This window comes from Pristiophorus japonicus, chromosome 16 (assembly GCF_044704955.1).
Source record: "Pristiophorus japonicus isolate sPriJap1 chromosome 16, sPriJap1.hap1, whole genome shotgun sequence".
Classification (NCBI taxonomy): Eukaryota; Metazoa; Chordata; class Chondrichthyes; family Pristiophoridae; genus Pristiophorus; species Pristiophorus japonicus.
Window position 1 is genome coordinate 77,938,769 of NC_091992.1, and position 26,460 is coordinate 77,965,228.

The following is a 26,460-nucleotide window of genomic DNA, read 5'->3' on the forward strand; positions in this document are numbered from 1 at the left end:
TCAGGTGGATGTTCAAGATCCAATTATAAAGAAGGGAAGGGAATTGCCCCAGTTTTCTGGCCAACTTTCGTACATCAAACAATGCGCCAGTAACATACTAACCGGTCATTAATCTTATTTCCTGTTTATGGGATCTTGCTGTGTAGATTGGGCACTGCGTTTGCCAGCAAAACAACAATAACTGAACGTCAAAGGTATTGATGGTAAAACGCTTTGGGACATCCTGGGAATCTATCTCTGTTCTTACTTCATTCTGACGGGTAAATGCACAGAATCCAGTGTGAATAGTTGCAACGTTACCTAGAGTCCTGCTCTTGGAGTCTGAAGGCACGACAAAAAATCCCATCATTTCAGACCAGGTCAACTGGCCTAGTTTCTCATTTTACTCAGAACACAGGAATATAATCTAGTTTATTCCATATCTGGATGGGATAAATACAGTAATTATTATTTAGCATCCATTACCTGTCAGCCTTGGTTTTCTCGTCTCTGAGTCACAAGGTCATGGGTTCAAGTCCCACTCCGCTAACTTGAGCAGACTGACACTCCAGTGCAGTGCTGAGAGAGTGCTGCACTATCGGAGGTGCCGTCCTTCAGATGAGACGTTAAACCGAGGCTCTGCCCACCCTTTCAAGTGAAGGTAAAAGATCCCATGGCACTATTTGAGAGAGAGCAGGAGAATTTCCCCCAATGTCCTGGCCAATATTTATCCCTCAACCAACACCGCCTAAAACAGATGATCTGATCATGTATTTCATTGCTGTTGGTGGGAGCTTGCTGTGTACAAGCATGCTGCCACATTTCCTACATTGCAACATTGACTACGCTTCAAAAGTGGAGAAGTTGCAAAAAAAGATTTCCAAGAATGATACCAGAACTGAGAGGTTATAACTAACAGGAAAGATTGAATATGCTGGGGCTCTTTTCTCTAGAAAAAAGTAGGCTGATTGGTGACCTAATAACGGTCTTTAAAATTACGAAGGGGTTTGATAGGGTAGTCGTAGAAAAGATGTTCCCACTTGTGGGGAAGACCAAAACTAGAAGCCATAAATATAAGATAGTCACTAATAAATCCAATATTGAATTCAGGAGAAACGTCTTTACCCAGAGAGTGGTGAGAATGTGGAACTCGCCACCACAGGGAGTGGTTGAGGCGACTAGCATCGATGCATTTAAGGGGAAGATGGATAAACACATGAGGGAGAAAGGAATAGAAGGATATGCTGATAAGGTGAGGTGAAGTAGGGTGGGAGGAGGCTCGTGTGGAGCATAAACACTGGCATGGACCCGTTGGGCGAATGGCCTGTTTCTGTGCTGCACATTCTATGTAATCTTGGTTTGTTATATCAGTCCTAATTCTATGCAACACTTCATTGCCTGTAAAGCACTTTGGACCATCCTGAGGTTGTGAAAGGCGCTATAGAAATGTAAGTTCTATCTTTTGCTGCTTCAGTTCCCCCAGGAGAGTCATACTTTGAAGACGAGCCACCAGGACATTGTGTTGCCTGCCTCAGACCTGGCAATAGAGAACAAGCTAGGAGGAGTCAAAAGTGCCTTGGAGGAGATTTCCATACTTATCTACGAGAACCTACAGGGCTTCTTCAGGCAAGTGCCGCAGTCGCTGGAAGTTCCAGGTGGGAAAGATATTTTTTCTTTGGATTTTTATCCTTCCTTCCCATTATTTCCCCCCTCACATACTCTCTGCCAGTTGGAAAAGATGGAGATAGGAATCTTCTCTCGGATTCTGGAGCTCCAACGAATATGTGTTCAGAGTACTAGTTATGCACTGAGGCACAGTCTGTCAGTTCCATATAACAGGCCAACCGAGAAAACGAGCAAAAGCTGACCAACAAAAATAAACTAACATACCAGCTAGAGAACTGGAGAATTGCAAATGTTACACCATTGTTCAAAAAAAGGGGTAAAGATAAACCCAGCAACTACAGGACAGTCAGTTTAACCTCGGGAGTGGGGAAGCTTTTAGAAACAGTAATCAGGGACTAATTTAACAGTCACTTGGATAGGGGTGGATTAATTAACGAAAGCCGGCATGGATTTGTTAAAGGCAAATCGTGTTTAACCAACTTGATGGAGTTTTTTGATGCGGTAACAGAGAGGGTTGATGAGGGTAATGCGGTTGATGCAGTGTACATGGATTTACAAAAGGCATTTGACAAAGTGCCACACAATAGGCTTACCAGGAAAGTTGAAGCCCATGGAATAAAAGGGACAGTGGCAGCATGGATACGGAATTGGCGAAGTGACAGGAAACAGAGAGTAGTGGTGAAGGGTTGTTTTTCGGACTGGAGGAAGGTATACAGTGGTGTTCCCCAGGGGTCGGTACTGGGACCACCGCTTTTCTTGATCTATATTAATGACCTGGACTTGGGTGTACAGGGCACAACTTCAAAATATGCAGATGACACAAAACTTGGAAGTATAGTGAACAGTGAGGAGGATAGTGATAGACTTCGGGAGATATAGACAGGCTGGTGAAATGGACGGACACGTGGCAGATTAAATTTAATGCAGAAAAGTGCGAAGTGATACATTTTGGTAGAAAGAATGAAGAGAGGAAAAGGTACAATCCTAAAGGAGGTGCATGAACAGAGAGACCTGGGGGTATATGTGCACAAATCGTTGAAAGTGGCAGGGTCGGTTGAGAAAGCGGTTAAAAGTCTTTCGGGATCCGGGGCTTCATAAATAGAAGTATATAAGTATAAAAGTGTGGACATTATTACGAACCTGTATAAAACACTGGTTCAGCCCCAACTGGAGTATTGTGTCCAATTCTGGGCACCACACTTTAGGAAGGATGTGAAGGCCTTTGAGAGGGTGCAGAAAAGATTTCCGAGAATGATTCCAGGAATGAGGAACTTCAGTTACGTGGATAGACTGGAGAAGCTGGGGTTGTTCTCCTTGGAGCAGAGAAGATTGAGAGGAGATTTGATCGAGGTGTTCAAAATCATGAGGGGTCTGGACCGAGTAGATAGGGAGCAACAGTTCCCATTGGCGGAAGGGCCAAGAACCAGAGGACACAGACTTAAGATAGTTTAACCAACTTGATGGAGTTTTTTGATGAGGTAACAGAAAGGGTTGATGAGGGCAATGCAGTTGACGTAGTGTACATGGATTTCCAAAAGGCATTTGACATATTGCCACATAATAGGCTTGCACCCTTTCACACACACCGTACCCCATCCAACTCCCCACCCTTCTTTACGCAGTGAGTGGTTGGGATCTCTAATGCACTGCCTGAAAGGATGGTGGAGACAGACTCAATCGTGGTTTTCAAAAGGGAGTTGGATAAGTATCTGAAGGAGAAATATTTGCAAGGCTACGGGGAAAGGGCGGGGGAGTGGGGACTAGCTGAGAGTCGGCATGGACTCGACGGGCCGAATGGCTTTCTTCTGTGCTGCAACCATTCTATGATTCTACAACAACTTGCCTTTCTATAGCACCTTTAACATAGGAAAAAGTCCCAAGGCACTTCACAGGAACATTTTCAGATAGAAAATTGACACCGAGCCGCAGCAGTAGATATTAGGGGCTCAATTTTGCCCAAAGCTGTTTTTTGGCATATTGCCAGAGTTCCGCCTGTTTTTCTAGGCCAGAAATACTCCAAAAATATTTGTGCCAAGTTTCACCGCTGTATTTTTCAAATTTGGCGCCGTGCAGCCTGTCCTGTAGCCTCGGGGGGGGGGGGGGGTGGAGCCTGCTGTCTGCGCCGAAAAAACGATGCCGCACCTTCTGCGCATGCGCAAAAAAAAAGGACATTTTTGACATGATTCCTACAGGCGTGCATGCTCCCGGTCTGCAATTGGCCATTTTTAAAGAGCCAGTTGTGTGTGTGAGAACGTTGAGTGCTGTGAGAGAACTTTAATTCTCATTGGAAAAATCGGAGCTACAATACAAGATGCAACGCGGCGCAAGGACCAAGAATTTCTTACAGGATGAAGTGGAGGCACTAGTTACTGTGATAGAGGGCAGATGGCAGGAGCTGGACACCAGCAGAGGTCACATAAAAGTCACACCCAAAGAAATAAAGAAACGCTGGAACGAATTTGCAGAAGATTACTGTGCAATGGTGACCACCCCGAAGTCTGGAGGCCAGTGCAAAAAAAAGACCTTGGTCAAGTAGTTGGTGTAAGTAATATTTTCATTTATTCAATGGAATTGCAATTGTAAATGTGACCAGCTGTATATATTCCACCCAGCAGAAAGACACCCTCTCTAAAAAGTTATATTTTCATCTTTGCAGAAGAAGGTGACACATAACGAAAGGGAAAGAACGCGAACAGGAGGAGGCCCGGCAAATCTGCAGCCACTGACACCCGTGGAAGAGAGGGTCGCTGCTTTGATGGGTCCTGCCTAGTGAAAAGCAACCACCACTGCACAAGCTGGGCCCACACTCGAGGGAGAGGGTAAGTCCTGCAAATTCCACAGTCTGGCTTTGCTAAATGTTAAATACTGTGCGGGCTAGCCATGCTTCGGTTCATGGGGATATCTCCGTCAGCTACACTTTGGTTGATGCAATGTGCTATCATTCATCGTGGTCCTTGAAATCAACCTGCTGCCCGCGCTATGTGAGCCTACTCATGCCACCCACTCTGCCCCCTCCTCTGCTGCTAACCATTTGTCTGTTCTGTTATATTTTGCAAAACTTGAGGCCAACCCTGACGATGCAGAAGAAGATTCAGACGAGGACGAGCCTGAAGAGAACATCTTCCAATCCCACCTTCCAGACCAAGAGCATGGGGGGGAGGGGAAGGAGATGGATGAAGCCCCACTGTTGTACTCACTTTACAGGAGGTGCAGGTGCCGCCCATTGAGTTGCCAGCCCTTTCCGTTACTCGTGGTTTGAGTGTTGCTGGGACATCCCATGGTTTTCCACCGTCCGAGGCTGGGGATTCCAGTGGGGTGCAGCGAGGCACACCCAGGGCCCCACCGTCCGAGGCTGCGGGTTCCAGTGGAATGCAGCGAGCCACACCCAGGGTGAGGAGGGGAAGGAGAGCTCGACCGCGCACTCCTGAGGTGCAGGATCTAACAGACGTTCAGATGATGGCAATGAGTGCGGACAGCATTGACCTTACCCGATCACTCCTGGACACCATCAGTGGGATGGGTGATGAGGTATCAGGACTGTCGGGAGAAGGAACAACACTCTCGCGAGAAATGGGAACGATGTCCGGGAACGTGAGGGAGGGAATATCTCAAGTCAGCTGAAACCATGTCAGTGAATATGAGGGAGGGAATGTCGCAGGTACCTGATGCGCTGTCAGTGAACATCAGGGAGGGAATATCAGAGATAGTTCAAACACTATCAGTGAACACGAGGGAGGGAATGTTGCAGGTAGGTGAGACACTGTCAGGGCGCATGAGGGAGGGAATGTCGGAGTTAGCTGCTGCAATAAGGGAACACGCCCAGACCCCGTGTCCATTGACAGAATCAACTGCCGCTCCCACTCCAATCCCCAGATCAGCCTCTGAAGAGCCCCAAGCCGGGCCCTCCACATTACCACCTGCCTCCGCCCCCCCCACCCCCCCCCCCACCCAACAGGTGCGCATTACCCGAGATGTTAGAAAGAATAAGCTTGGTACCAACCCCAGAAACACTGAGCCACCGCCTGCGGGCAGGGGTGCAGTCAACAAGACCAAGCGCAGCGTGTGGTCTTAGAATAAGGTGGAGAGATGGGTGCAGCCTTTCTTTGCTGCTGTTATTGTTACTGTTGTAATTGTTGTTCTCAAATTAAAAGTTTTTTGTAAGTTATGTAAATTTACAAGTTTAAAGTTAGTTAGTAATCTTAAAGTTTGTAAGTGATCTTAAAGTTTGTAAGTGACCTTAACTGAAAACTTTAAAAATATTATTATTAAAGTTAAGTACAAATGTTTGTTAAACTTTTGAATAAAATATATTTTAAATTATAACTGAATCACTTACATTATTTGTTCCATTATTAACAAAACTTTTGAAGTAAACAAGAATCATTTCCATCATTTCTTCCATTAACACAACACAACATTGTGGAACAGGTCCCAACAGTAAACATGGTCCATGCGGAATAGTTGCCGCTGAGCCTTCAGGCAGCAAAGCGTTCATGGATGAGCTGCTGGCGTAAGGCTCGAGCAATCGTTAAAGGGGAACGATGGCTCGCCCTCCTCCGCCGTCGTGTTCCGGGTTCAGGTAGTTGCATGGCTTCCACGTCCTACTCCTCCTCCTCCTCTGCATCTTCCTCATCATCATCAGCCACCCTCTTCTCAGGTGGGTCTTCTACTACCAGCTGCTGCTGCCTCATGATGGCTAAGTTATGCAGCAGTGAACTGACTGACAATCCCAGGGGAGTATTGCAAGTAGCCTCCAGAATGGTCCAGGCATCGAAAACGCTGTTTCAAGATGCCAATGGTCCTCTCTATGATGCTGCATGTCGCAATGCGCGACATGTTGTATTCACGGTCAGCTTCCATCCAGGTTACGCATAGCGGCGTCATGCGCCAGGTGGCGAGGCCATACCCTTTGTCTCCCAGTAACCAGCTGCTGTTGAAACATGGCAGATATAATGCTCTTGCGTAGAATGAACGCATCATCGGTGCTGCCAGGGTATCTTGCATCGACTGACATGATACAATGCATGTCGTCACACACGAGCTGCACATTAATGGAGTGGAAGCCTTTTCTGTTCCTGTACATCTCGGAACCCTCCAAAGGTGCTTGCAAGGCGATGTGGGTACAATCAATGCAGCCCTGTACCTTTGGGAAGCCAGCAATCCTGGAGAAGCCCACAGCCCTGTCACGCATTGCCTGGGCAGTCATGGGGAACTTTATGTAGTCATTCCTCTGGGCATATAGTGCAGCAGTCACCTGCTGAATGCAGATATGTGTTGTATGTTGAGAAATGGCGCACACATCCCTAGTTGTAGCTTGGAAGGATCTGGATGTATAGAATGAAAGTGCAGCTGTAACCTTCACTTCAACTGACAAAGCAGTCCTCCTGAAGCTTCTAGGTTGCAGGTCTGCTTTTACTAACTCTCAGATCTTGGTTACAACTTCTTTGCAGAAACGCAGCCTTCTCACACAATCTGCATCACTCAGGTGCAGGTACGAACGCCTGTCTCAATATACCAGACATGGGTAAAGCCTCCTGCCCAGCACCCTACAGGCTCTGAGGTTCTTCATGCGATGATGTCAGATCAGTTGCTCCCCCGCAGCACCATCATGCAGAAGGCTCGCATATGGTATGGCATTGTCAGTATTACCCCATGATTAAATGTTACCTTTGCAAGAAGCTCACAACAGCAGGCAGACAGGACAGGTTCTTTGTTCTCTCTCCCCACAGGTCTGTATGGACCACACCCAGATCTGAGCAAGCGCAGTGATCGGGAACCCCCCTCTCCCCCTCCCCCAACCCCCCCAGGCTCATTTGATGCCTAGTGCAGTCTTGCGATTTCTTCCAATCGTCTTCAACACCACCTTCCCACTCCCCCACCCCCCCGGAATTCCCTCCCTAAACCTCTCCACCTCTCTCTCGTCCTTGAAGATCCTCTTCTCCTACCTCTTGACCAAGCTTTCATTCACTTCTCCTCGGGCTCGATTTTTCCCAATGATTTGCGCTGTTTTTTTTGGCGTAGGTTTTTAATTTAAAGTTTCCACACGGACTCTACACCAGCATAACTGAGTTAGTTATGAATCAGCCCAGCGCCCATGTCCGGGCACTGGGCCGATTCTGCCGGCCGACACTCCGACCCTCCAGACCTGTTTGCAGATGTTCAGTGATGGTGTGTGAGTTTAAAGAAAATGAAAACTTCAGAATTCCATCAAACTATTCCATCAACTCCGTTGTAAGGTAAAAAAATTAATCTTTATTATGTATATTTAAAGTGTTTTTAATTCCCTCCAAAACTTCGATGAAAAACAATTACGTCTTTTTGCGCCGATTTCTCAATGTGCGCTGCTTTCTCTTAACTCACCAGAAGGTTTTTCGGGAGTGGCCAGATACGCCGACCTAGGAGACATTTTTTTAAGGCAAACTTCGAAAAATGATAAAAACTGGCCCCTATGACGTCAAAAAAAAACAAACCTAAAAAAAATCATAACGAACTCAGTTACGCTGGTGCAGATTCCTTGTGGAAATTTTAAATTAAAAACCTACGCCAAAAAAAACGGTGTGCGCCAAAAAAACGGCGCAAATCACTGGGAAAAATTGAGCCCTAGGAGAGGTGAATGAAAACTTGGTCCAAGAGGTAGGCGAGGGGGATCTTCAAGGAGGAGAGGCAGAGAGGTTTAGAGAGGGAATTCCAGAACTTGTGGCCTATATGGGTGAAGGCACAGCCATCAATGGTGGGGCGAAGGAAGTGGGGGATGGACAAGAGGCCAGAGTTGGAGGAGCACAGAGTTCTCGGAGGGTTGTAGGGCTGGCGGAGGTTGCAGAGATAGAGAGGGCTATATGAACACAAGGAGGATAATATAAAATTCGACAGCTTCCAAAAGGCTCTGCGCTCTAGAACAGCCCTAAGTATAAGCCTAAGATGTGTGGAAATTAGTAGTGATATGGGGCCAGAGTTTCCTCGTTTTTTGCATGCATAACACCCGCTTAACGCCCATTTCACTGCTGAAATGACATATAACGCCCATATATCTCCTGTTTAGCCACAAAATGGAAACTGATGGGCATTTTTCGGAAACTTATCACCGAGCGTTACTTTCCCCATGTGGGTAACGCCGGGAAAAAATAATACCGCCCGTCCACTTTTTTTGGGCAGAATCAACAGAATGGGCGAAATCAACGCCCATAATATCGCCCAGCGTTACTTTCCACACGGAATTAACGCCGAGATTCAATAATACCAGCCACCCACTTTTTTTTGTCATAAAGAGCACATTTGACAAAACTAACGCCCAGGAGATCGCCCACTGTCACTTTCACCACCTCACACACATCGCCCACAATATCGCCCGCCCAGAAAAAGTGGAACTGTTCTGAACTAAAGCCAGCGGTGTGGCTGCCATTTTTAAAATCGCAGGTCGCTTCATTCAAAAGGCTGCTTCAACTTCGGGGGAGTTTTCATTGACTCTGGAGTTCTTCTCAGGTAAAGTGACCATCTTACCAGACATATTTTCAGACTCTGTACTATTAGGGGTTTACTCTAAGTGTATTTTAGTGAGGAAATTATTGCCTCTGATCAATCTTTCATTGCAATGAGGCCAGCCATTTCTCAGTCTGCACCGATTAATACACAGATGCTGCAGTGTGCAGATGGCTCAATGTGTGATGCACATCATTATGTCCCCAATTTAAGATGTGCAAGAATGAGGAGGAGGGCCAGACCATACACACCCCATACGTACAGGGAGCAGAAGTCTTACCTCGACGTGTCCGACCACACCTGCCTTCGGAGACTCCGCTTCCACAATGTGGTGATCAATGAAATATGTGAGCTCATCAGGCCACATATGAGCCTGCCATCAGGACATCAGTGTCGGTCAAGGTCACCGCGGCACTGTCTTTCTATGCGTCCGGTTCCTTTCGGGCCTCCGCGGTCGAGACTTGCCCTCTGTCTCTCCATGCCACACATCGCTGCATTAGACAGGACACGGAGGCCCTGTACACGAGAAGGATGGACTTTATCAGCTTCCCCATGACCACGGAGGCTCAGACTGACAGGGCTGGAGCATTCTACCACATTGCTCAGTTCCCCAGGGTGCAGGGAACTATACAGTGCACTCACATCGCCATGCGGCCACCTTCTCAGGACTGGAGCGTTTTCGTAACAGAAAAGGATTTCACTCCCTGAAGGTCCAACTAGTTGTCGACCACAACCAGATCATCATGACAGTGAATGCCAAATGTCCGGGCACCTTCGATGAGGCTCACATCCTGCGTGAGAACGCTGTCTCTGACATCTTTAAGAGTCAGCCACAAGGACAATGTTGGATGCTTGGTGATAACCAGTATGGCCTAGCCACCTGGCTGATGACCCCCCCGCGTGACACCCACACCGAGGCCGAGAAGCGATACAACCAGAGCCACAGAGACACCGCACTGTGGTCCACAAAACAATAACTGTGCTTAAGCTGCGCTTCAGATGTCTGGAGCACTCAGAGGGGAGCTACAATACAACCCTGAGCAAGTAGGTAAATTCATGGTCATGTGCTCCATGCTGCACAATCTGGCTATCAGGAGGGGCCAAGAATTGCCAGAAGGGACTGATGGTCCACCTCAGGAGAGAGAGGAAGAGGACGACGAGGGGCTGGACACTGACCTAGGGCCAGACAATCAGGCTGGCTATGCAACCATGCCCACGACCCCCTCCAGACCGCAGGAAAGGGCCCGTGGTGGCTACATAACTGCAAGACTCTTATGTGAGGAGCTGATATCTGAACGATTTGCCTGAAAGAACATTACTGTGAGTGACAATGCTGACACACTGCTGTGTGTGTGCAGCTCAGGCATCAATGGTGCCCATCAACTTGGTGCCAGTTAAAGTTTATTTGATTGAAGTTAAGTTTTATTTAACCCTTTCATGTTAAGGAATCACCAGTGTGTAACGGTCCAGCTATCTGAGATAATGCGCAACAAGGTTATGTTCAAAAAAAAATTTTTTATACCAGCATTGGTCTGAAATCATAAGTATCACGGGCAAAACCACCTCAGCCCACATCCCACTTTTTCCACCATTGACATCAATCAAATGTTCAATATGTCCAGCAACACAAAATACAAAGGCAAAGCAGGAGCATGGTCCCCAGCCCCCATACATTACAACAAATTGCATACACCCAGATGGAGATATAACACAGCCATCACCTGCGCACATGCACCTCACTTTCCTTCCCCGCCTCTCTTCTCCCCACCTCTACCCCTTCCCCTCCTCACTCCATGGCGCCTGGCCGAGGAGCTCCTCAGGCAGTGCCTCATTGCGGGGGATGAAGGCAGAGGCGGTGGTTGCATGGGTACGGGAGCGGGGGATGCCAGGGGGAGCAACATTCTCTGATGCAGAAGCAGGATCTTGGTCCTTGCTCTCATCTGTCGTTCGCAGAGGTGGTGCGGAACCTAGGGATGGAGTGCCACGCTCTGGGACCACTCTGGGAGGCCTGTGCCAGCAGTGTTCCTGGCTATCGCATCCAGGGCCTCTGCCATCTGTGGAACGTACTCGGTCATGGTGGCCAGGTGTCGGGATATGCCCCCCAATGCTTCGATGAGCTGGTCACCAATGTCTACAGTAATCCTGGACAACTGTACCATCTCTCCACTGTCACGTGGCGCTCATGGAACAAACCTGCCGCGTCCACGAGGCGTCTGCGGTGTCGGCGCCGTCCTGGGGACAAATGGGGTGCTCTGTGGCGAGGTGCTTGGGGCCGGTACCTCCAGAGTGGAGGCGGGAATGACCGGAGGACCACAAGATGGTCTTGGGGTGGAATGGCTTCTGGTGCGTGACGATGCAGGTTGCTCGAAGTCTGCGCTCTCATCCGTCGAGAACAGACCCAGCGGATTGACGGGCGAGAATCGGAGCTGCTCAGCACCAGATGTAGTAGGATCGTGTGCCGACTCCTGCCCCGCGCCCCCACCTTCTGGCCTCTGTGGCCTTTCCTGGGGCCGCGCTGCTGGCTGAGCTGCAAAACACAAATGAGGTTATTAGAGGAGAAGGGCGTGCTAGGGTCAAAAGGTGAGTCCAGCGCTACACACAGCATATGCACGACAAAAGCACCACCGCTCTCAACATCATCGCAGACATCACATTTCATGACCATCAACACATTGTGCATTGCAATGATTTTCATTAGTCCAGCATTATTTCTATGACAATTTTAGAAATCATCTATCATATATGATTGTTCGCATATCAGTGGGTGTGGCATCTATTACATCATGCAATGGTGTAAGCTTTACTCATGTGGCATCACTTCAAGGTCTGCAGATGCTTCTGTGGCTGTCCAGGTGTGCTTCCCCACGAGTGCGAGCACTCGCTCCTGCATCTCAGTGATGTCGCTGGGGACTGGTGGCCCCCCACCCGTTCACCTCTGCACGGACCTCATCGTCAATAGCTTCTTCTGTAAAAGGTGACAGGACGACATGGCATGAGATCATTGCGTGATATCATTGCTGGGTACTGTCATAGACACTGATACAACACATAACCGACAGATGTAATCATGATTATTATGATAATTATCATTCTTTACCGAAAGACGTGCACTGTGACCGCAGGCTTTGAGTAAAACATTCCCGGTAACAGTGCAAGACCTCACATCTGCTGTTATAAATCAAATTATATAAATATATAAGTACATGTAAATAAATATAATACTTACCCTTCGGATCCCACAAGGTCGTTCCATCATTTGCGGCATTGGTTGCCCTCACATACCTCGTTGGTCGCCGACGAGACCACCTCTGCTATCTCAGCCCATATCTTCTGGTAGGCCTTTGGGGTGGGCTTCCCACACCCTCCCTTTGTCAAATCACCCCAGCGTAACTCGACCTCCTGCAGGAGGGAGGCATTTACCTTGTCTGAGAACCTCCTCGCTCTTTTGCGGCCTCCAATGTGCTCCTCTCCCACCTCACTGCTCTCTCCAGTGTAGTCTCCACAGCGTGCTGTGATGCCACCTCCTCTCCCTCCATTATAGGCCAAATTTGGGCAAATATATGGCTGGTAACAGCTAATTTTTGTTTCTCTATTTGCTCTAAAGCTCTAAACTCTCCCTCCTTCCTCCCAAAGCCGCCACACCACACCCAGACCCACCTTCAGACCCTCTCAGCTCCCTCTCTCTGTCTCCTCTTCTGCGCATGTCATGATGACCGTTGACCTCTTGAATCGCAGGAATCGAGCGTTGCCATGCCATTGCTAATAACGGTGACACTGTATGGTAGAAGGTCAGAGAGATTTAATACTACCGCCCATTTCATATCGCTCGCGGTGACGCCCAATTTCAAAAATGGAGACGAGGGGCTTTGAGAATGGGCAACAAGCCGCCAATCTGAAAACTCATTTTTACCGCCCACACCAGAAATAACACCCATTTTTGGGCGATCTGCACAAAAGTGTAAAGTCTAGCCCATGGACTTTGGAACTCAGTGTAGGTATACATGACTTACCTCAGCTGAAATGGAAACTGCTGGAAATGTGCGGTTGGTGAGTCAGTGTTTGTAAGCAGAATAAAACCGGTTTTAGTGCTGTGGGTGTGTGCCCTACACCACAATGATGCAAGCTGACCTGTGTATTCCCAGAATTTTCTGTTTTTATTTCCTATTTCCAGCATTTGCAGTTTTTCCTTTAGTAGTATTTGAGGAAATAAAAGCTCCCAAATACATTAAAGACTGAAGAGGGAGAACCCCATGTTAAAGGGAGAAAATTGGCTGTATTTTCTGATGCGAGTCTGGAGGCTGGGCACTCCAGAAAATGTACAATTTTATATTAACAATTATACATTCTGCTTAATTTCAAGCACTTTTATATCTCGCAATGAATAGATTCTTATTTAATTTTCAACAGGCAAATCAAACCATCACTTCCTCAAAACCTTCACTCCTACATCCAAGACCCCTTGCCCCAGGTCTGTACCCCACCCTCTCACACACACTGTACCCCATCCAACTCCCCACTCCCTCACACACTGTACCCCACCCAACTCCCCATCCCCTCATACACACACTGTACCCCATCCAACTCCCCACCCTCTGTCACTCACTGTACCCCATCCAACTCCCCACCCCCTCACACACACTGTACCCCATCCAACTCCACACCCCCTCACACTGTAACCCATCCAAATCCCCACCCTCTGTCACTCACTGTACCCCATCCAACTCCCCACCCTCTGTCACTCACTGTACCCCATCCAACTCCCCACCCCCTCACACACACTGTACCCCAACCAACTCCCCACCCCCTCACACAGACTGTACCCCATCCAACTCCCCACCCCCTCACATACACTGTACCCCATCCAACTCCCCACCCCCTCACACAGACTGTACCCCATCCAACTCCCCACCCTCTCACACACACTGTACCCCAACCAACTCCCCACCCCCTCACATAGACTGTACCCCATCCAACTCCCCACCCCCTCACACAGACTGTACCCCATCCAACTCCCCACCCCCTCACATAGACTGTACCCCATCCAACTCCCCACCCCCTCACACATACACTGTACCCCATCCAACTCCAACCCCCTCACACACACTGTACCCCATCCAACTCCCCATCCCCCACACACACTATACCCCATCCAACTCCCCACCCCCTCACACACACACTGTACCCCATCCAACTCCCCACCCCCTCACACACTGTATCCCATCCAACTCCCCACCCCCTCATACACAAACTGTACCCCATCCAACTACCCACCCTCACACACACACTGTACCCCATCCAACTCCCCACCCCCTCACACACACTGTACCCCATCCAACTCCCCACCCCCTCACACACACTGTACCCTATCCAACTCCCCACCTCCTCACACACACTGTACCCCATCCAACTCCCCACCCCCTCACACATACATTGTACCCCATCCAACTCCCCACCCCCTCACACACACACTGTACCCCATCCAACTCCAACCCCCTCACACACACTGCCCCATCCAACTCCGCACCCTTTCACACAGTAACTTCACCCCATCAAACTCTACATCCATACCTAGAGATACTGTACCCCATCCAATTCCCCACTGTTTCTCACAGACACTCTGCTCCTGGTTAATTTTAGATGCACTCTTTGCCCTACTCCAAAGTACTGCTCTGACTTCTACTCTCTTGCATTTCCCATTTCATTTCCCCACTTTGCTCACCCTCCAACACCACTCCTGCCTGATTGCAGCTGCCTGAATTGATTCTAGAAGCTACATTCTGTGGGCTGGAATTCCCACCTAGAGTATGCAGAGATTGGAACCAGTTCCATTAACTACAGCTAGATCTGGTACAGCACGAACAACTACAGCATCGTATAATAAGGCTCAAATCAGCAAACTGATGGTACAGCAGGCCAATTAATGGAAGGGTTATGACGATACAGCCTATGACAGCAGGCCTATGCTATAGAGAGGCCTGTCCTACAGGAAGACCAACGACTGCAGAGAGTTTGGGCAGCATCTCCATGGAGTGGAGCTAGTTGGTGAATCCCAAATTCTTATTCAAGGTCAGAAAAAGCTGCCAGGAAATGACTGGCTTTCTTTCCATCTCTCTTCCAACTTCCGTCTGAGGCTGAACCAGGCTGTTTGCAAATTTGGTGTCAAATTTGACCCTAAAATGAGCTTTTGACCACATCACCGCAACATAACTAAGACCGCCTATTTCCACCTCCGTAACATCGCCCGTCTCCGCCCTTCCTCAGCTCATCCGCTGCTGAAACCCTCATCCATGTCTTTGTTACCTCTAGGCTTGACTATTCCAATGCACTCCTGGCTGGCCTCCCACATTCTACCCTACGTAAACTAGAGGTGCTCCAAAACTCGTCTGCCCGTGTCCTGACTCGCACCAAGTCCCGCTCACCCATCACCCCTGTGCTCGCCGACCTACATTGGCTTCTGGTTAAGCAGTGCCTCAATTTTCAAAATTCTCATCTTTTCAAATCCCTCCATGGCCTCGCCCCTCCCTATCTCTGTAATCTCCTCCAGCCCCGAGATGTCTGCGCTCCTCTAATTCTGCCCTCTTGACCATCCCTGATTATAATCGCTCAACCATCGGTGGCCGTGCCTTCTGTTGCCTGGGCCTCAAACTCTGGAACTTCCTGCATAAACCTCTCCGCCTCTCTACCTCTCTTTCCTCCTTCAAGCTGCTCCTTAAAACCTACTTCTTTGACCAAGCTTTTGGTCACCAGCGCTAATTTCTACTTATGTGGCTCAGTGCCAAGTTGTTTTCTCTCAGAATACTTCTGTGAAGCGCCTTGGGATGTTTCGCAATGTTAAAGGCGCTATATAAATACAAGCTATTGTTGTTGGGACATAAATGGTGCATGTGTGAGGGACTTATGCTAGATGTAAGACCGAAGTAGATAGATACTTGGATTTATGTCACACTGCTGCTTTGTACCTTCACAGCACATCTGTAAGTCTGTGTAAAAGTGACCTTTTTTCATTGTAACTAATCTGCTACAGAGTCCACTGGGACTGACCGATGTGTTCCTGCAAAACCTCTCGAGCCTCGTGCTGTCCCGTTACATTTGCAGACCAGGAAGCCGTTCCTACAGTGTAAGTGTAATTATTCTGTTACACGCTTGTCCAGTACTCCTGTGTAATTATTGTGTTCAATGGTGGTGTCAGGACGCAGCTAATGTAAAATTCAAAATTTAGTAAAGTCAGTGTTATCTGTTGCAGATCTGTAAAACGTTCTCATTTATTCCTCGGTATAAGTGTTACTGTGTAACTGTACAGAGTCATTGTTTATTCAGGGTAAGGGTCACTCACTGTGTAACTGTACAGAGTCACTGTTTATTCAGAGGAAGGTCACTCGCTGTGTAACTGTACAGAGTCACTGTTTATTCAGAGTAAGGTCACTCGCTGTGTAACTGTACATAATCACTGTTTATTCAGGGTAAGGGTCACTCACTAACTGTACAGAGTCACTGTTTATTCAGGGTAAGGGTCACTCACTGTAACTGTACAGAGTCGCTGTTTATTCAGGGTAAGGGTTACTCGCTGTAACTACAGAGTCACTGTTTATTCAGAGTAAAGGTCACTGTAACTACAGAGTCACTGTTTATTCAGGGTAAAGGTCACTCGCTGTGTAACTACAGAGTCACTGTTTATTCAGAGTAAGGTCACTCGCTGTGTAACTGTACAGAGTCACTGTTTATTCAGGGTAAGGGTCACTCATTAACTGTACAGAGTCACTGTTTATTCAGGGTAAGGGCACTCACTGTAACTGTACAGAGTCACTGTTTATTCAGGGTAAGGGTCACTCACTGTGTAACTACAGAGTCACTGTTTATTCAGGGTAAGGGTCACTCACTGTGTAACTGTACAGAGTTACTGTTTATTCAGGGTAAGGGTCACTCACTGTGTAATTGTACAGAGTTACTGTTTATTCAGGGTAAGGGTCACTCACTGTAACTGTACAGAGTTACTGTTTATTCAGGGTAAGGGTCACTCACTGTGTAACTGTACAGAGTCACTGTTTATTCAGGTTAAGGGTCACTCACTGTAACTGTACAGAGTCACTATTTATTCAGAGTAAAGGTTAATCAGTGTAACTGTACAGGGTCACTGTTTATGCAGGCTAAGGGTCACTCACTGTAACTGTACAGAGTCACTATTTATTCAGAGTAAGGTCACTCGCTGTGTAACTGTACAGAGTCACTGTTTATTCATAGAAACATAGAAAATAGGTGCAGGAGTAGGCCATTCGGCCCTTCGAGCCTGCACCGCCATTCAATAAGATCATGGCTGATCATTCCCTCAGGAGCCCTTTCCTGCTTTCTCTCCATACCCCTTGATCCCTTTAGCCGTAAAGGCCATATCTAACTCCCTCTTGACTATATCCAATGAATTGGCATCAACAACTCTCTGCGGCAGGGAATTCCACAGGTTAACAACTCTCTGAGTGAAGGAGTTTCTCCTCATCTCAGTCCTAAACTGCCTATCCCTCATCCTAAGACTAGGTCCCCTGGTTCTGGACTTCCCCAACATCGGGAACATTCTTCCCGCATCTAACCTGTCCAGTCCCGTCAGAATCTTATAAGTTTCTATGAGATCCCCTCTCATCCTTCTAAACTCCAGTGAATAAAGGCCCAATTGATCCAGTCTTTCCTCAGATGTCAATCCAGCCATCCCTGGAATCAGTCTGGTGAACCTTTGCTGCACTCCCTCAATAGCAAGAAAGTCCTTCCTCAGATTAGGAGACCAAAACTGAACACAAGGCCCTGTACTACTGCAGTAAGACCTCCCTGCTCCTGTACTCAAATCCTCTAGCTATGAAGGCCAACATACCATTTGCTTTCTTCACCGCCTGCTGCACCTGCATGCCAACTTTCAATGACTGATGAAGCATGACACCCAGGTCTCGTTCCACCTCCCCTTTTCCCAATCTGCCGCCATTCAGATAATATTCTGCCTTCCTGTTTTTGCCACCAAAGTGGATAACCTCAAATTTATCCACATTATACTGCATCTGCCATGCATTTGCCCATTCACCTAACCTGTCCAAGTCACCCTGCAGCCTTTTAGCGTCCTCCTCACAGCTCACACCACCACCCAGTTTAGTGTCATCTGCAAATGTGGAGATATTACACTCAATTCCTTCATCTAAATCGTTAATGTATATTGTAAAGAGCTGGGGTCCCAGCACTGAGCCCTGCGGCACTCTACTGGTCACCGCCTGCCATTTTGAAACGGACCCGTTTATCCCGACTCTCTGCTTCCTGTCTGCCAACCAGTTCTCTATTCATGTCAGTACATTACCCCCAATACCATGTGCTTTGATTTTGCACACCAATCTCTTGTGCGGGACTTGTCAAAAGCCTTTTAAAAATCCACTGGTTCTCCTTTGTCCACTCTGTTAGTTACATCCTCAAAAAATTCCAGAAGATTCGTCAAGCATGATTTCCCTTTCATAAATCCATGCTGACTTGGTCTGATACTGTCACTGCTTTCCAAATGCACTGCTATTTCATCCTTAATGATTGATTCCAACATTTTCCCCACTACTGATGTCAGGCTAACTGGTCTATAATTACCCGTTTTCTCTCTCCCTCCTTTTTTAAAAAGTGATGTTACATTAGCTGCCCTCCAGTCCATTGGAACTGATCCAGAGTCGATAGACTGTTGGAAAATGATCACCAATGTATCCACTATTTCTGTGGCCACTTCCTTAAGTACTCTGGGATGCAGTCTATTAGGCCCCGGAGATTTATCGGCCTTCAATTCCATTAATTTCCCGAACATAATTTCCTGCCGAATAAGGATATCCTTCAGTTCCTCCTTCTCACTAGACCCACTGTCCCCTAGTACATTCGGAAGGTTATTTGTGTTTTCCTTCGTGAAGACAGAACCGAAGTATTTGTTCAATTGGTCTGCCATTTCTTTGTTCCCCATTATAAATTCACCTGAATCCGACTGCAAGGGACCTACGTTTGTCTTCACTAATCTTTTTCTCTTCACATATTTATAGAAGCTTTTGCAGTCAGTTTTTATATTCCCTGCAAGCTTCCTCTCGTACTCTATTTTCCCCCTTTTAATTAAACCCTTAGTCCTCCTCTGTTAAATTCTAAATTTCTCCCAGTCCTCAGGTTTGTTGCTTTTTCTAGCTAATTTATATGCCTCTTCCTTGGTTTTAACACTATCCTTAATTTCTCTTGTTAGCCCCGTTTTATTTTTAGTCCCGACAGGGATGTACAATTGCTGAAGTTCATCCATGTGATCTTTAAATGTTTGCCATTGCCTATCCACCGTCAACCCTTTTAAGTATCATTCGCCAGTCTATTCTAGCCAATTCACACCTCAAACCATCGAAGTTACCTTTCCTTAAGTTCAGGACCCTAGTCTCTGAATTAACTGTGTCACTCTCCATCTTAATAAAGAATTCTACCATATTATGGTCACTCTTCCCCAAGGGGCCTCACACAACAAGATTGCTAATTAGTCCCTTCTCGTTATACATTACCCAGTCTAAGATGGCCAGCTCTCTAGTTGGTTCCTCGACATATTGGTCTAGAAAACCATCCCTAATACACTCCAGGAAATCCTCCTCCACCGCATTGCTACTGGTTTGGTTAGCCCAATCAATATGTAGATTAAAGTCGCCCATGAAACTGCTGTACCTTTATTGTACACATCCCTAATTTCTTGTTTGATGCTGTCCCCAACCTCACTACTACTGTTTGGTGGTCTGTACACAACTCCCACTAGCGTTTTCTGCCCTTTGGTATTCCGCAGCTCCACCCATACAGATTCCACATCATCCAGGCTAATGTCCCTTCTTACTATTGCATTAATTTCCTCTTTAACCAGCAACGCCACCCCGCCTCCTTTTCCTCTCTGCCTATCCTTCCTAAATGTTGAATACCCCTGGATGTTGAGTTCCCAGCCTTCGTCACCCTGGAGCCATGTCTCCGTGATGCCAATTACATCATATCCGTTAACTGCTATCTGCACAGTTAATTCGTCGACCTTATTCCGAATACTCCTTGCATTGAGGCACAGAGCCTTCAGTCTTGTCTTTTTAAACACACTTTGCCCCTTTAAAATTTTGCTGCAATGTTTTTTGCCTTAGGTTTCTCTGCCCTCCACTTTTACTTTTCTTCTTTCTATCTTTTGCTTCTGCCTCCATTTAATGTCCCACTGTCTCCCTGCATAGGTTCCTACCCCCCTGCCATGTTAGTTTAACTCCTCCTCAACAGCACGAGCAAACACTCCCCCTAAGACATTGGTTCCGGTTCCAATGCCCCAGGAATTTGAATCCCTCCCTGCTGCACCACTCCTCAAGCCACGTATTCGTCTGAGCTATCCTGCGATTCCTACTCTGACGAGCACGTGGTACTGGTAGCAATCCTGAGATTACTACTTTTGAGGTCCTACTTTTTAATTTAGCTCCTAGCTCCCTAAATTTGTCTCGTAGGACCTCATTCCGTTTTTTACCTATATCGTTGGTACCTATATGCACTCCGACAACTGGCTGTTCACCCTCCCTTTTCAGAATGTCCTGCACCCGCTCCGAGACATCCTTGACCCTTGCACCACATACCATCCTGGAGTCTCGGTTGCGGCCACAGAAACACCTATCTATTCCCCTTACAACGAATCCCCTATCACTGTCGCTCTCCCACTCTTTTTCCTGCCCTCCTGTGCAGCAGAGCCACCCACGGTGCCATGAATTTGGCTGCTGCTGCTCTCCCCTGATGAGTCATCCCCCTCAACAGTACCCAAAGCGGTGTATCTGTTTTGCAGGGGGATGACTGCAGGGGACCCCTGCACTACCTTCCTTGCACTGCTGTTCCTGTTGGTCACCCATTTACTATCTGGCTGTGTACCCTTTACGTGCGGTAAGACCAACTCGCTAAACATGCTATTCACGTCATTCTCAGCATCGTGGATGCTCCTGAGTTCATCCACCCGCAGCTCCAGTGCCGCAATGCAGTCCATCAGGAGCTGGAGGCAGATGCACTTCCCGCACACGTAGTCGTCAGGGACACCGGATTCAGGGTACGGGTCACTCACTGTGTAACTGTACAGAATCACTGTTTATTCAGGGTAAGGGTCACTCACTGTGTAATTGTACAGAGTCACTGTTTATGCAGCGGGGTGAGGATTATTCACCGTACAGTTGTCTGTCTTGTTTTAAATGCCTTTCCGCTGCAGATGTACAAACCCCTGATTGCTCGGCTGCCTCTGCAGGTTACCGTCAGCTGAGGTTCAACCCCAACACGGTGCACCGATTCCTGACTCTATCCAAAGACAACCGGCGGGTTTCACACAAGGCCACCCAGCGATACCCGGCGCACGGAGAGCGCTTTGAAAAGCAGTGGCAGGTGCTGTGCTGCGAGAGCTTCGACACGGGCCGGCACTACTGGGAAGTGCACCTCAGCGACCAGTGGGCCTACCTGGGAGTGGCCTACGGTAAGATCGACAGGCGCGACGACTGCTCGCTGATTGGCAGGAACAACGTCTCCTGGTCCCTGCAGCTCTTCAACAAGAGCTATTCGGCCTGGCACGACGACCAGGAAGTGAAGCTGCAGCCAGCAAACTACGAACGTGTCGGCATTCACCTGGACTGCACCACTGGGACCCTGGCCTTCTACGGCATCACCGACATCATGACTCTGATGCACACCTTCTATTCGGTCTTTACCGAGCCGCTGTATCCCGCTGTTTGGGTGGGGGAGGACATTGTCGCTACGCTTTGTCGCCTTGGATAAGGGGGCAGGCCCCTTCCTGGGGCAGCGGGGGATGGGTTTGAGAAGGTGGTGTGACTTATTGCCTTAGATTTGTTAACTTCTTGTTTTGCTTGTGCGAAAATAAAATCTTGCATTTATATAGCGCCTTTCACGATCACCAGACAGCTCAAAGCGCTTTACAGCCAATTAAGTACTTTTGGAGTGTAGTCGCTGTTGTAATGTGGGAAACACGGCAGCCAATTTGTGCACAGCAAGCTCCCACAAACTGTAATATGATAATCACGAGATGATCTGTTTTTTTGTTATGTTGATTTGAGGGATAAATATTGGCCAGGACACTGGGGATAACTCCCCTGCTTTTCTTCAAAATAGTGCCATGGGATCTTTTACATCCACCTGAGGGGGCAGACAGGGCCTCGGTTTAGCGTCTCTTCCGAAAGACGTCACCTCCGACAGTGCAGCACTCCCTCAGCACTGCACTTGAGTGTCAGCCTAGATTTATGTGCTCGAGTCCCTGGAGTGCGACTTGAACCCACAACCTTCTGACTTAGAGGCGAGAGTACTGCCCACTGAGCCACTGTGGTGGGGGGGAAGGGGGGGTGGTGTCTCGCGATAAATGCCTGACCCAGCAAACAACAACAGAGATAAATGACCAGTTGATCTGTTTTTGGTGGAGGAAGAAATGGTCTTCAAATTGTCGCGTGGGATAATTTTTATACCCACCTGAACAGGCCTCAGCTTAAAGCCCAGCTCTGGTTTAGGAACTTTGATCTTTTTTTCTCATGGAAAGGAATTGCGTTTTAAAACAAAGTGAATTTGCACAGCCACAGGCTGCAACTTCTGAGATGGAGAGGGTTTAAGACGTGAACTGTAGAGATTTCCGTGACAACAGGGAAGGTTAAGTAATTCATAGAAAATAGATGCAGGAGTAGGCCATTCGACCCTTCGAGACTGCACCACCATTCAATAAGATTATGGCTGATCATTCACCTCAGTACTCCTTTCCTACTTTCTCTCCATACCCCTTGATCCCTTTAGCCGTAAGGGCCATATCTAACTCCCTCTTGAATATATCCAACGAACTGGCACCAACAACTCTCTGCGGTAGAGAATTCCACAGGTTAACAACTCTCTGAGTGAAGAAGTTTATCCTCATCTCAGTCCTAAATGGCTTACCCCTTATCCATAGACTGTGTCCCCTGGTTCTGGACTTCCCCAACATCGGGAACATTCTTCCTGCATCTAAACTGTCCCGTCCCGTCAGAATTTTATATGTTTCTATGAGATCCCCTCTCATCCTTCTGAACTCCAGTGAATACAGGCCCAGTCGATCCAGTCTCTCCTCAAATGTCAGTCCTGCCATCCTGGGAATCAGTCTGGTGAACCTTCGCTGCACTCCCTCAATAGCAAGAACGTCCTTCCTCAGATTAGGAGACGAAAACTGAACACAATATTCCAGGCGAAGCCTCACCAAGGCCCTGTACAACTACAATAAGACCTCCCTGCTCCTATACTCAAATCCCCTAGGTATGAAGGCCAACATGCCATTTGCCTTCTTCACCATCTGCTGTACCTGCATGCCAGCTTTCAATGACTGATGTACCATGACACCCAGGTCTCGTTGTACCTCCTCTTTTCCTAATCTGTCACCATTCAGATAATATTCTGCCTTCCTGTTTTTGCCACCAAAGTGAATAACCTCACATTTATCCACATTATACTGCATCTGCCATGCATTTGCCCACCTAACCTGTCCAAGTCACCCTGCAGCCTCTTAGCATCCTCCTCACAGCTCACACCGCCACCCAGCTTAGTGTCATCTGCAAACTTGGAGATATTACACTAAATTCCTTCATCTAAATCATTGATGTATATTGTAAATAGCTGGGGTCCCAGCACTGAGCCCTGTGGCACCCCTCTAGTCACTGCCTGCCATTCTGAAAAGGACCCGTTTATTCCGACTCTGCTTCCTGTCTGCCAATCAGTTCTCTATCCACGTCAGTACATTACCCCCAATACCATGTGCTTTAATTTTGCACACCAATCTCTTGTGTGGGACCTTGTCAAAAGCTTTTTGACAGTCCAAATACACAACATCTATTGGTTCTCCCTTGTCCATTCTACTAGTTACATCCTCAAAAAATTCTAGAAGATTTGTCAAGCATGATTTCCCTTTCATAAATCCATGCTGACTTGGTCCGATCCTGTCACTGCTTTCCAAATGCGCTGCTATTTCATCTTTAATAATTGATTCCAACATTTTCCCCACCACTGATGTCAGGCTAACCGGTCTATAATTACCCGTTTTCTCTTTCCCTCCTTTTTTAAAAAGTGGTGTTACATTAGCTACCCTCCAGTCTATAGGAACTGATCCAGAGTCGATAGACTGTTGGAAAATGATCACCAGTGCATCCACTATTTCTAGGTCCACTTCCTTAAGTACTCTGGGATGCAGATTATCAGGCTCTGGTCTCAGGCAGCCTGAGCAAACTTCCACACCAATTATAGTGCGGAGATTCTACTGATGTGAACCCGGGATGAAGCATCGGCTGAGGATACATTACTGGGAGAGAGGTCAGTCGGGTTTTATTGATGGGCGAATCCATGAACAGGGTAGGAGTTGCAGGCATTGCCCTTCCATGTCCTATAAATGCTGGGAGAGAGTCGAGGCAATTGGGAAATCCGTCTAGTTTTAAACTGGACACTGTGAGGGTATACTTGCATTGGAGGCAGTTCAGAGAAGGTTCACAAGGTTGATTCCTGAGATGAAGGGGTTGCCTTATGAAGAAAGGTTGAGCAGGTTGGGCCAATACTCATTGGAGTTTAGCAGAATGAGAGGTGATCTTATTGAAATGTATAAGATTCTGAGGGGGCTTGATAGGGTAGATGCAGGGAGGATATTTTCCCTCGAGGGGGAATCTAGAACTAGGGGCCATAGTTTCAGGATAAGGGGTCGCCCATTTAAAACGGAGCTGAGGAGGAATTTCTTCTCTCAGAGGGCCATGAACCCGTGGAATTCTCTGCCCCAGAGAGCTGTGGAGGCTGGGTCATTGAATATATTTAAGGTGCAGATAGACACATTTTTGAGCGATAAGGGAGCAAAGGGTTGTGGGGAACGGGCAGGGAAGTGGAGCTGAGGCCAAGATCAAGTCAGCCATGATATTGAATGGTGGAGCAGGCTCAAGGGGCCAAATGGCCTACTCCTGCTCCTATTTCTTATGTTCTTATGTTAGAAGTAGTCTCGGAAAAAAGATCATTTAAGAAACAAAAGCGGCAGGGTACAAGCTTATTATTTTTTTGTCTCAGTGAAATTAAGTGCAGCAAATGAGTTTTGTTTACAACGGTTACTTCGTATGTTCACTTGCTGTCTGTCAAATAAATCAATGCAATGATTCATATCTGGTATCGTCTCCCCAAAGTATTCTGTTTGCCGACTGAAGGATTGCAGAAGTGCACATGCACAGGACACGATATCCAGTTCCAACCACAAGGAACACCTCTGTTGTTACACCCTGGGTGATGCTGTTGTATAAATAAATATTGGGCAGTAGGGGCGCACTCCTGAACCATAGACTCTCCAGACCACTTACATGAGCGATCTTCACTGCTGTACCCAAGAGTGGCTCAAAATTTGTAACACGCCTCATCGAAAAGACGGCACCTCCAGTTGTGCAGCACTCCTTCAGCACTGCACTGGAGTGACAGCCTCGGTGACAGGCTTAAGTCCGAAATTGGGACTTGAACTCATAGCCTTCTGACCCAGAGGTGGGAGTGCTAACACAGCGCCTTCAGTGCATGCATGTAAACCTGCGCATTGGTTCTCATTTTATACCAAGGGTGCATTGAACTCCCATTAAAGATAACTTATAAGAAAAGCATTGTTCATTGACGCAAAGTGTGAGCAAATTTAAATTGACAACTTTTTTTCACAGCCCAGCATCGTTTCTCCCTGCCCAACTCTCTGGTTCAGGCCACAGGTAGGTCACCATCAACTCTCACTGCCGTCCACACTGTCCGAGTGAAGCTCGGGCCAGAATGGTGCTTTTCATCCCTGTGCACCTTCTGCACAGTGTCCCCAAAAACAGAGTACCTTGCACTGGTGCCACTCAGCTCCATGCCTTGCCTCTGCCATTTTCCAAATTTGGACAGACCCACTTTAAGAGTGGCGAGCATTGCACTTAAAAGCTGAATACACCAGAGCTTCAAAAAAAGGACTTACATTTATAAAGTGCCTTCACGACCACCGGACGTCCCAAAGCACTTTACAGCCAGTGAAGTACTTTTTGGAGTGTAGTCACTTGTAATGTAGGAAATGCGGCAGCCAATTTGTGCACAGCAAGGTCCCACAAACAGCAATGTGATTATGGCCAGATAAAATGTTTTTGATGGATAAATATTGACCAGAACACCAGGTGAACTCCCCTGCTCTTCTTCGAAATAGTGCCATGGGATCTTTTATGTACACCTGAGCGAGCAGGCAGGGTCTCGGTTTAATGTCCCACCCAAAAGACCACAGTCCGCAGTAAGAGTACAGGAGAGGGACACGTCCCACAGTGAGAGTACAGGAGAGGGACACGGGCACAGTGAGAGTACAGGGGGGACACGGCCCACAGTGAGACTACA

At 47.6% G+C, this 26,460-nt stretch overlaps 1 protein-coding gene across 2 annotated transcripts in view; it reads left to right on the top strand.

The window, feature by feature from the left end:
- LOC139226613 (E3 ubiquitin-protein ligase TRIM65-like) overlaps nucleotides 1–25,240 on the top strand; it is a 64,006-nt gene extending 38,766 nt beyond the window's left edge. The window contains exons 4-6 of one of the 2 annotated variants that reach the window (XM_070857479.1): nucleotides 1,454–1,634; nucleotides 16,106–16,198; nucleotides 21,302–25,240. In XM_070857479.1, coding sequence (XP_070713580.1) covers nucleotides 1,454–1,634; nucleotides 16,106–16,198; nucleotides 21,302–21,858 — 831 coding nt within the window. In that variant the 3' untranslated portion in view covers nucleotides 21,859–25,240. The remainder of the gene's footprint in view (nucleotides 1–1,453; nucleotides 1,635–16,105; nucleotides 16,199–21,301) is intronic. The other variant, XM_070857481.1, reaches the window with a different exon arrangement.
- Nucleotides 25,241–26,460: the final 1,220 nt, after the last annotated feature.